This window comes from Setaria italica, chromosome II (assembly GCF_000263155.2).
Source record: "Setaria italica strain Yugu1 chromosome II, Setaria_italica_v2.0, whole genome shotgun sequence".
Taxonomy (NCBI): Eukaryota; Viridiplantae; Streptophyta; class Magnoliopsida; order Poales; family Poaceae; genus Setaria; species Setaria italica.
The window spans coordinates 48,125,335-48,137,212 of record NC_028451.1 but is presented as its reverse complement, the minus strand read 5'-3'; the positions used below and the strand labels follow the sequence as shown (position 1 = coordinate 48,137,212).

General features: G+C 45.3%; 2 protein-coding genes across 2 annotated transcripts; one reads left to right on the top strand and one right to left on the bottom strand.

Moving 5' to 3' along the window:
- Positions 1-5,209: 5,209 nt before the first annotated feature.
- LOC101774260 (ethylene-responsive transcription factor ERF098) lies at positions 5,210-6,369 on the top strand. Its single transcript, XM_004958619.2, has 2 exons — positions 5,210-5,558; positions 5,667-6,369. The coding sequence occupies exons 1-2, from the start codon at positions 5,372-5,374 to the stop codon at positions 6,128-6,130; spliced, it is 651 nt and encodes a 216-aa protein (XP_004958676.1). The 5' UTR covers positions 5,210-5,371; the 3' UTR covers positions 6,131-6,369.
- Positions 6,370-6,842: 473 nt separating this feature from the next.
- On the bottom strand, positions 6,843-9,561 carry LOC101773860 (60S ribosomal protein L18-2). The gene is made up of 5 exons (XM_004958618.4): positions 9,450-9,561; positions 9,283-9,372; positions 9,060-9,188; positions 8,782-8,964; positions 6,843-7,231 (listed from the first exon to the last, which is right to left on the bottom strand). The coding sequence occupies exons 1-5, from the start codon at positions 9,450-9,452 to the stop codon at positions 7,073-7,075; spliced, it is 564 nt and encodes a 187-aa protein (XP_004958675.1). The 5' UTR covers positions 9,453-9,561; the 3' UTR covers positions 6,843-7,072.
- Positions 9,562-11,878: the final 2,317 nt, after the last annotated feature.

Genomic DNA, 11,878 nt, shown 5'->3' with positions numbered 1-11,878 from the left:
AACATCGAATATTTGAAGGTTAATTAGGAGGATTAAATATGAGCTAATTATAAAATTAATTACACAGATGGAGGCTAATTCACGAAACAAATCTATTAAGTCTAATTAATCCACCATTAGCACATGTTTACTGTAGCACCATATTATCAAATCATGTACTAATCAAGCTTAATAGATTTATCTCGTAAATTAGTCTCCATCTGTGTAATTGGTTTTATAATTAGTCTATATTTAATACTTCTAATTAGTATCTAAACATTCGATGTGATAGGAATGTTAGGAGGAACTAAAGAAACAAACACCAAGCGCATGCAACAGGGGAGCTCAGAGCTCGCGCAGTGAGGGGGAGAGGCTTTGGAAGACGTGCGAGATAAGCGCGGAAGGAAGCGCTAGTGTGTTGCTTTTTTACCGTTCACTAAGTAAAATAATATTCATACTAGCTCGACACTAGTCCGTTGGGGACGCCCTTATACGAACACGACACACCCACATGTGCAGACAACGCCAGCCGCATCGTGCGCCACGAAGCACGCTAGTGTGCGCGGGTGCTATCAGTTTTGCGGTCTGGAACGCCTGTCCACCTGATTATTGGACAACAATAGTTTTTGAAAAGTTGTTGCTGATTTTTATTTTTGAAAACTCAACAATAACTTTTAGAATATATTTTCAGGTTTCTGAGCTCAGAGAGCTAAAAAAGCTAAGAAACTTGACTTTTCAGTTTTTCTAAGCTTATAGCTTTTCAAAAGCTGTGCAAGAAATTCACTAATCGTTTAATCTTCTGATTTTTCTTGATGAGAAGCTGCCGGCTCTAAAGATGGCGAGTGGAGTGGCACGGTTAGTAAAACGAGGAAGAAGGCTTGCAAAAAGGTGAAGGTGTCGTGTCGTCTCAAAATTGAGATTTGTCGCCCGCGTGACATCAAATTCATAGCAATGCATACTCTGTGCTTTATATGGTAGAACTACATAAGAGACTTTTTGGCACAATGTAGCCACGTACTAGGTCAGTACTAATCTAGTGCCCGTAATTGAGCCCATTTGACATCTCAAAATGCGGTAGGTTATTTCTGTACGTTGATTGCGAACCATCATAGTAAACGACATCCGAGGAAATTGACCGGTCGAAGCCCGTTCCTTCGTTTGCTGCATGCATCTCGTTGCTTCAATTTACTATGCGGCTATGAATGGACGACTCTGAAGTGGATGGTCCACGTTCGCGTTTGTTGATTTGTCAGTGCGTTTTCTCATCGTCGCGCGGTCATGGGTCTTAATTCTCTTCTCTCGCTTTGTTCTCTGTCAACCAAAGCTTAACTTCTTGTCTTGATGTGAATGGGTTTGGGACCAGTTGGTCACCATAAGCCGCATTAGCACCAGCCTCAACACGTGTTGGAAATTGGTGTAAATTGGTGTTTGTCTATAGGTAAGTTCAGATACTACTTACTATAAAAAACTTATCTTAATAATAAATCTTTTTATCTTTTCCCGTTCTGCTCGATCAGTAAGTATATATCGGTAATAAGGCGTGTGTTAACCACGGGGGTGGGGATCGGCGAATTGTCTTTGCCGTCACCAAATGTTGACCCCGACGGATTGATGTAAGGGTCGATCCAAGGGTCTATATTTTTACAAACAACAACATATGCAGTGCAAAACCTTGTTTCCTCTTCTGATTTCCGCACTGCCTTTCGGCCCAAGGTTTACTCATTCTGTTACCTGAACCTACTATATATTCTGCACGACCTAAAGTTGAGCATTATCTCGTTTTATATTTTAAAGATGATACCATGCAGCAATATTTGAACCCTATCAGGAAGAGCCGGTGTGCACACAAATCATCCGTTAGGTTGCACCAGGAGTGCTTCCCTTTTTTATCAAAAAAAAAAGGAGTGCTTCCCTTTTGGATTAAAAATGTATATATATACTTCCTTCTGAAAAAAATGTATATACTTTGAAATTATTTCAAGTTAACAGAACATTATGATTCCTACTACTTTAAAGATGATACTATGCGAAGATTGACTCAAGGATATACTCCACAGGAGTATTGACTGTGACGTGCGCCTTAGCAATCCTTATATCGTCAGATATGAAGTCAAAAGACACACGTCCACAGTATTCCAGTTCTGGGCCGTGGCAATGTAATAATAATCATTATTATTATCCTAGTTCTAGTACATACAGAGGTGCCTAGCTTAATTACAGTGGTACTATACTATAATATTAGCAAGAATGGCTTTCGCGTACAGCTGGATACTTCCTTCCAATCATCAACAGGAGTATCATACTATTAACACTAATCATTCGTCAGCGGTATGCCGGTATGTAGCACATGGAAATGTGATTTGCTTTCACCGAAAGCAACGTCGCACCATTGCACTAAATTCTGAACGAGATGTTGCAAGATGCATGACTTGGTTCTATGTATTTTTTAAAGGAAAAGGTATACTTTTCATCCTTCAAGTATTGCAAAAGTATGGTATTCATTACTCATATTTCATTTGGTGCAAATCAACCCCTTAGCTAATTAAATTAGTGCATTTATCATCCTCACTTTAATTTAACGATGGATTAGTGCAATCTACTGGCAGTTTATGCCATATAATCGTTTTGTTAATCAGTAATCACTCCATAAATTCTTTTTGGAAGAATTAATAGAACCGATTCACGTTCAAAGATTGACTCAACATAAGATCTGGCTAAGCAGTGATTAGCAAGTTGATTGCATGGCCTAAACTACTATAAATCATTGTTAAACTAAAGTGGGAATGATAAATGGCTAGTTCAGGTAACTAAGGGGTTAATTTGCACCAAATGAAACATGAGGAATGAATGTCACACTTTTGCAATAGTTGAGGGATGAAAAATACACTTTAAAGGAAATAGTTTCCGGTCTTTGCGACCGCACACAACCAAATTCTTATTACATTATCCTAAAAAATAGAGAACCGAGTACACATAAACCATAGAAGCAAAGACAGAGTCTATTATGACTTGTTCTATGTATAGTTCCGCAACATTTGTTTCAAACTAAGTTATGCAGTGGTACGAGATAGAAATGCAAGTGATATGCGAACTGAGCGTAGCTTAGCTGGTAAGTTTTTCTTGGTGGAACCTGCTCACCAGGGTTCGAATCCACAACTCGGCACTTGTGCTTGCATTTTTCTGGATTTATTTCAAGATTTAACCGGCGCTATTCTTTCAGCGGTAGGCGACGTGCCCGTTGACAGCGAGGCGCAAGTGGTAATTTCATCAATCTTGAGGATTTGACGACTCAGTCTTTCGAAGGTGCTTATCGGGGTAGGATTACGTGCGTGTGTTCGTAGGGACAAGTGTGCGTGCGTGTATGTGAGCGTCTGCGTCTGTATACAGCGATTAACAAAAGAAAGGCAAAGTGATATGGAGTCGGGTGGCAAATGAAATTATGAAAACACATCATTGTCTTACACTAGCTTGTTTTATACTAACTCCAATTAACGTAGCAACATCAAATGTACCCTCTTTTCTTGAGATTTGCCAGCTCAGTCTTTTGGAGGTACTAATAGAGGTAGAGCTACATGCGTATGTTAGTAGGAGCGAGTGTGCGTGCGTGTGAGCGTCTGCATTTGTATCGTGTGATAAAAAATGGTACCTTTTTTTACATCCCAAAACATCAGCTGCGATACTCCTAACACCCAATTAACCACCTGAGTACCTAGCTGATCAGTCAGTGCATGCACGATCGATAGCTTGCAAGTTGCATGAAACCGATGGCCGGGCCTGAGCAAAAACAAGCCCGATGGGCCAACAGGTTGAAGACCGGGACATCCGGTGGGCGCAACGCAGGCCGGGACATCCTTTTCTTCCGTGAGCTGACCAGCTTGCTCTAGGTGCTGCTACTTACAAATTGAATTTTTTTTCCTTCCGCCAAATAACCCCTATGCTGCATTTGCTCATTTCCCATTGACTCTCGTGATCTTGTCGCATTTTACACCCAATTTCGAGGAAAAATAAAATAAAACAAATGAAATGGTGTTCACCTGTCAGTCACACAGCGCCCAGATTAAGGTATACTGGACCAGAGATATGGAGTAGCAGGAAGAAGGGAGAGAGAATATATGGACTAGGAGAACAACCTACAGGAGTACAGGATCATGGTTTGCTAGCTCTATAGCTCTAACATACTATATGCATAAGTTCAACGTAACATTGGCTGACCAGTGACCATGATCGTCAGCTGGTTGGTGGTTAGCTCAAGCGCAGCGAGTACTCCTTTCGTTGCTCTTTCATATATAGTCTTCCGGCGGCCGATGAAAGTCTACGGACACTCGAAAATAAAGGAAAAGAGCCTTTTTATCTCTATCGTTCCAGCGAGTGCGAGTCCTTTTCAGGTAAAAAGAAACCTAGTACCTAGCAAAAGTTGGTTCCCGTCCTACGTTACACAGCAGTCACGTGCAATGAGTAAGTGATTTTAACACCATCATGATCGTGGCAGCAGCTAGCGTGATTAATGTAATGGTGCGTCATTAGCACGTGCTACAGTATCAGCATGGCGCACGATCTAACAAGTGGCAGGTAGAGCTAGCACTTTACAGCAGCCGTGGCTTGGCCCCTGCTTGGAACGATCGGAAAACAGAGGCCGCCGGCCGATCCCAAACCGTGGTCCGCACATCGTCCAGCTACATGCAAATAAACAATAGAGTATATGATAATATATTGAAGGATCACTCTTGCTGCTGGGTGGGTGGGGGCCCTGGGCTGGAAACGGCAATCTCGGGTGCAAATGCATTTCAGCTTTGAAATGGTGTACTACTATCAAGGCTGGCAAGCACAGCAGAGCAGCGCGAACAACTGTGACCGTGAGAAAGGACAGCAGAGTGGGACAGAGCAACGACCGACGGGGCAACGGCCGTGAGCAACAGTAACAGTGCGCTAGGTGCGGCGTGCCATTCAGCCGGGCACAGGCACACACCGCCAAGGCAAAGCAAACGAAAGCAGCGGCGCATCGGACGGACCCACGCGGGGATCGGAGGACGCCGCCGCCGCCGGGTGGTGTGCTATACCGAAAGCGACGGCTCCGGATTTGTGAATCCATGGATTCTCCTCTCGTCTGCCCGTCCGAGGAAGGAAGCTGCCACGCACGCCGCGTCACGTTCCATACCTCATCACCGCGCCCGCATCCGCCTCTATATAAACAAACACGCGCGGCACACGGCTCCGCACCTCATCCCCCCGCACACCACCTCGCACGCCACTGCCTTCACCTTGGCATCCGTATTCCATCCCATCCACACGCTCTTACGCTCATAGCAGCAGCAGGAGCAGCGCCGCGTAGCAGGCTAGCAGTTGCAGCGCAGCAAATCAAAAGGCTTCCACGCACCAAGCACAAAGAAACAATATGTGCGGCGGCGCGATCATCTCCGAGTTCATCCCGCAGCGCGACGCCCGCGGCCGCGCGTCCGGCGGCAAGAGGGGTCTCTGCGCCGAGGACTTGTGGCCGCAGGCGGCCGCCGGCTTCGACGACGTCCCTGCTGCCGTGGACGGCTACGAGTTCACCGGCGCCGCCTCGTTCCCACACGACCAAGGTACTAACTTTTAACTGATTTCTACGTGCAACTTCGAACAGCATACAGGCCATGCAGCAGTAGCCAGCAACGACTAACACCACCCGGCGGGTCGGTGCGTGCGTGCAGAGCCGGCGAGGAAGCGGGAGCGCAAGACCATGTACCGCGGCATCCGGCGGCGCCCCTGGGGCAAGTGGGCGGCGGAGATCCGCGACCCGGCCAAGGGCGCGCGCGTCTGGCTCGGCACCTTCGCCACCGCCGAGGCCGCCGCGCGCGCCTACGACCGCGCCGCGCGCCGCATCCGGGGGTCCAAGGCCAAGGTCAACTTCCCCAACGAGGACCCGCCGCCCGACGACGACGACCACCTTCGTCAGGGGATGCTGCCCGTCTCCTCCTGCATCACGGACTACGACGCCGCCGTCATGGTGGGCTTCTTCCAACAGCACCACCAGCAGCAGCACCCCTACGTGCCCGACGCCGTGCCGGTGATGGCCGCGCCGCCGCCGGAGGACGTGGCCTACGTGCAGCACCAGGACGCCGGGATGGACGTGTGGACGTTCGACGGCATCAACACGGCCACCGTGCCAATGTGACCACGCGCATGTTGATGCGTCCTGCTCTGTTACTACACATGTGGCATTCGCTTGTTTCCAAATACAGTAGTAGTAGTAGTATTTCCCTAGGTTTATATTATTCTGTAGTTGGAGTAATTTATCTGCCGACGTAACAAGCTAGGGGTGGAACTCACTCGTGAGCTGCTGCTTCCTCTAGCAGCACCCTCTCCGTGTAAAGATGAATTCTCCAAGAATAAATTGCCATATTTTGTATCGTAGTTCCGTTTTTCCGTAGATAATCGTACCTTTTATTATTCCCTCGAACGAATCGAAATGATTTAAGTTTTTCTATTTGGAATCGTCTAAGGCCTAATTCCTATTACTTTAGCGGAATTATTCGTGACTGCGTATATTTGCAATGCAGGCGTGGCGTGGGGATCATTTGGATCTTTAGTTGGGTAATATTTCTTTTTTATTGACCTCCTCTCTTCTCTGGTCAAATTGGAGTTGCAATTCTACTTTGTTTTTTTTTAAGTTATCTTACAGACAAACCGGTCCTTTTGATTTGCAATTTTTGCAGGTAGAAAGCATGCTTCCACGTCGGCATTTGTACTGCGCAACTAAAATGGTGTCTAATGTCACTACATATGACCCACGCTGAATTCATGAGCGAATTAACTTTGAGAAGGCAGATGACATCGTTGAGACCACCATTGAATCAATGAAAAGGGCCACTTTCTAAAGCGCGGAATGGCAGACTTCCACATAGTTATCACCCACAATGATACGTACGATAAGTATATTTGCAATTGGCTGACAAACACAAGTCTCACGGTGCAAAAAAACAAGAGCAAAATTTGATTGGTCTGCAATCCAGTAATAGCACAAGATTCTGACATCTAAAGCGGAGCAACTCTGGCACCAAAACAGTCATGTTTAGATGACGAGCAATATGACATGTATTCGCAAGGTTGCTGCCACTTAGACCTTGAAGCCCCTGCTGTTCCTCCTCCCTCTCGCCTTCTCAAATTTCCTTCCCTTTGAGCGAACATAAGGCTTGGTGTGGCTGTGTGGGACTCCAGGCGCAGGGCCAAAGTGCTTAACAGCTTCCCTAGCATTCTTAGGACCCCTCAGGATAACCTATTGAGAGGTCACAAATTATGAGGACAGCTAGGTAGCATTGAACTCTATTACTTAGTATAAAAAAACAATTTCAGCAGGAGAAAGGTTGACTGTAATTCAAAGGTACAAAAGTTAAAGCATACTGGGGGGAGTACAACAACTTAGAACAAAATCAAGCAACATATCTACACACCTCAACTTCTCTCCACGAGTTTTGTTAGAAACTTGATTATCTTTAGAAGCATAATATAGGACAGATAACAACAAATCCTATATTCATAACAATACATAGAAATACTATTGATTCTGTCAGTCAAATCACATGGGAGTGATAGCATGGGTTGACATGCACTGCGTTGATCAGTTATGGCATCAGTACACAGCATACTACTATTTCAATGTGAAAGGAAGATGTCTAAGTTCTAACATTAGGCACTATTCGGAAAGCACAATGTAGTTGGTTGCACATTTGCTTTCATAGCTCAAATGATATGTGGAATGGTCAGTAACAGTTGAAATAAATTAATATTTTCGATTCGATCACTGGGACAATTAACAGCCAAAAGAAAACACATCTTGGTCCAAGCATTGACCGCCAGGGCAACTGGCTGGTATGCCAAACATATAGATATATGCACCTTAAAGAGTTGTCTTGTGTGAAAACTTGGAAACTTTTCTTCAGCAAAGAGAAGAATTTCCCTGCCAAGTTTCCATCACAGGTCTAATGTAGTGGGCAGCACTTTGAAAGCAACGGCAAGTAAGGCAGTAACATTTGAATTAGAAATCTCCAAATTAAACAAGCATGCATGTTCCTATTCAACCGCTAGGACAATTTCATTCCAATCAACAAACTAATTTCGGTTGGACCATTTGACACCAGGGCAACCATAAGCAAATGCAATGGGCTGGTAAGCCAACCATGTAGTTGTATGCACCTGTTTTATCTCCTTGGCTTGTGGAAACACCCAAGAAGAGGGTAACAGATGCAATCTGTTATCAGTCAGCATAACTACTCAATAACTACATGAACTAATGATGGGATGGAACACAACCACTCAGATAATTTCAGTTCAGTCAAAACTAATTTCGGTTGGACCATTTGACACCAGGGCAACCATAAGCAAATGCAATGGGCTGGTAAGCCAACCGTGTAGTTTTATGGACCTGTTTTATCTCCTTAGCTTGTGGAAACACCCCTAGAAGAGGGTAACGATGCAATCTTTTATCAATTATCATAACTAGTCAAAAACTACATGAACCAATGACAGGATAGCCTTGAATCCAATGCAATCTAACATAAACTCAGAGCAAAGTACTTGCTTGGTTGAAACCCGTTGGTCAGCTTCAGTACCATTCATAGTGGGGGGACCTAATACAGCTACTAGTCTAATAAAATAGAATTGTTTATGCAATCTAGTTGTCAGCCTGATTTATAAAAGAAATGAAACGGATTATCAAGTATTGATCCATAAATGGCATTACAGAATATAAAACATCTGGTTAGCAAGCTGGAGGTGAGTCTTTTTTTTTTTGAAGCTGCAGGTTAATTGCCGAAATAAAAAGATTACCGTGTTTTGTCCGAGCGGTGCGCGGAGTGCCAGCTGGTCAAAGGTGAGGCACTCGCCACCAGCATTGATGATCCTGGCCCTCGCCGTCTCGGTGAACCTGAGCGCGCACACCTTCATCGCTGGCACCTCGGTGATCCTCTTGTCGTCGGTCACGGTGCCCACGATCACAGCGATCTGGTCACCCTATTACAATCCCACGAGGCACACTCAAACCAAAAGTAAGGGGGGAAAAACAACACTCACATCGAGGTGCAAGGCACGACAAGGAAGATATCTACCTTCCCCTCCATGAATTTGACGAGGCGACGCATCGAGAGCGGCGAGCGGTTGGCCTTGCTCATGAACAGCCTCTTAAGGATCACGGCGTTGAAGGGGCTCTTGGTCCTACGCACGAGGAAGCGGTAGAGCTGCGTGCAAGGAGCGATTGGCGCCAAATATGAACCCTCGAGCATTAATTAAATGGCGAGGGTGTGAGAGCACTGGGCTGGGAGGGTGACTAACCTTGACGAGGAGCTTGAGGTAGACATCGTCGGACTTGGGCGCCGTGCGCTTGGTCTTCTTGTTGCGGCCGCCGGCGACGAGGTCGATACCCTGCGGGGTCAGGATGGGGTCGTCGGTGTCAGTGAGACTGGGAATTCTGAATTAGATGACAAGGAAGGCGACATTACCATGGTTGTGTGACCGCGGCGGCGGCGATGGTTGCGGCGGCGGCGGCACCGGCGTTAGGGTTCGAGTGCGGGGTGGGAGCGTGGAGCTTAAATACGGGTGAGCGAGCTGGGCCACTTCTGTTGCAGAGGACTAGGCCCAAATTCCTCCTCCTGCTGGGGCTGGGCCAAAATCAACACGAGTACATATCTAGCTTATTGCACAGGTAGTAGATGGGAAAAAGCTATCCCGCGCGACCCCGCCAGGCCCGCTGCCGCGCTGACTTTCGGCCTGTTTTAGGTGCGCACGTGGCACGTGGGCTGCGTTGATTCCGGGCTTTTAAAACTAACAAAGCAAATTGAATTTTAGATCTGAAACTTGTGTCGATTATTTGAGCACCAATATGACATCAAATAAAAAAGTTTTAACTACAAAGTTGTAGATCTCGTCGAGATCTACAATTTTATATAAAGTTTATCTTCATCCGAGTTGATGTGAATTACGCCGGCTGGACTGGCGGTAAGGTCCTTTTGCCAGCCCAACCGCCGCCGGGGCCGGCGACAATAGCCTAGTTTTGTAATTTTTTTATTTGACTATATATTTTTGAAAATGCTAAAATAAAAAATAAAAAAACCCCACGGGGCCGCATGAAATTTGAATAGCCAGTGGATCATGTGGATTTTCGTATTTTGTACCAAAGTCAATTAATTTTCAAAGCTTATCATATCTCATTTACGTGACCTCTTCACAATGAGCACTTTATTAAAACAAGATCAATAATAGGTATATTTGTAAATACTTTATATGATGTGACATTTCTAAAAACTTGTGTGTAAGTGTACCAAAAAATTATATACATCAACTAAGAAAAAGAAGCCAGATCTGGAGTATCTACATAAGTTGGCGCAACGTATTCTAAGAAGTTACTATACATTTGGTTTTCATATTTTATTTTATTTTATATCATAAGTTGATTTTCTATGCATAACTTGATAGTAAAACTGAACGTAAATTTGCATATTGTCTTTATATAAGTTGATATATAGTCTCCAAATAAGTTTGATATAAAATTTGATACATAGTCTCTAGATAGGTTGCCAGGATCAAACCATAATAAATTGATAGAATCAATATGCGATAGAATCAATATGCATAAGTTGACAGTATTCTCACACACAAGTTGTAGTTCTACTAACCATGAGATGTGTATGGACAATGAGTTCCTAAACGCATAAATTACCACATTTACAATATAAGTTGCTACACGTCCACAAATCTGTTCTAGACATCTAAAGCAAGTTACTATCGCCGAAATGTAACATAATCTGCTACACACTTTATACATAAGTTACTACTATCACACAACATAAGTTGACATTTGTGATAAATATCTTTAAAATATATCCAATAAGGACCTTATTTGATAGATCTTGTCGTAATGAATACAATGGTGTAAACAGATTTGAAAACGGATACTTCACGAGAGCGTAATGATCGTTCTATGAAATTTTGAAGATTTCTTCAATTGATTTGATTTCCCGTCCTTCTACATGCTATCTGGGCCTACAAGTGCATGATTTGACGACTTGAGTTGAGCATTCATAATACATTAGAAATGCATTAAAACATTGAAATACACTTAAAATAAAATGAAAAAACCCATAAACAGTAGAGGGCCGAGACAATCTCGTCTCGGCCCGCGAACCGAAAACGGCTCAAAATAAGCACCCGCAGGCCCAGACCCCTTTCTCCTTTCCATCAGGCCGGCCCATTAGCCCACCACGGATCCTCCCTTTCTCCTCTTCGATCTGAGCCGCTCGCCAGATCGGACGGCTCAGGTTGGATCCGCCGGAACAAAACCCCACCCGCTGGCTGCCCCTCAAACCCTAATCATTTTCTCCCGTTTTTCTCGCGTGAGGTGCGGCGGCGACCGAGCAAGGATGCCTGCGCCGCCGTGGTTCACCTCGCCGGCGTGCGCTCTGTCGAGCTGCGGTGAAGATGCCGCGGCGGCGCATGGCGGAGGAGGTGTCCTGCCGGCGAGTGAAAGGGACGCGCGGCCGAACGACAACATTAACACAAGAGATTTGCCGGGATAGGGTCTCGATTCGGAGTTTTTCTTGGGATTTCTGAGGGTTTTCTTCATTCGATTTGATCTCCCCTCCTTCTACATTCTAACCGAGCCCACAAGTACATGAATTCGACGACTTTGATTGGGTTTTGCGTCGAATTTGTGATGAACTGTGTTGGATGCGCCTTAAGTGGACTAAGGCTAGGAACCCTTTACAAGAGAGGTCGAAATTGGGTCCAAGGGCTTGGACTAAGGGTGCGTTTGGGTTGCGAGGACGAAGTGGGACGGGACGGGACGATCCCACTTCGTCCCGCGTTGGTTGGAGGACAGGTGGGACGGGGACATCCCTACGAGGGAATATACCTCCAGATGCGGGATGCCCCC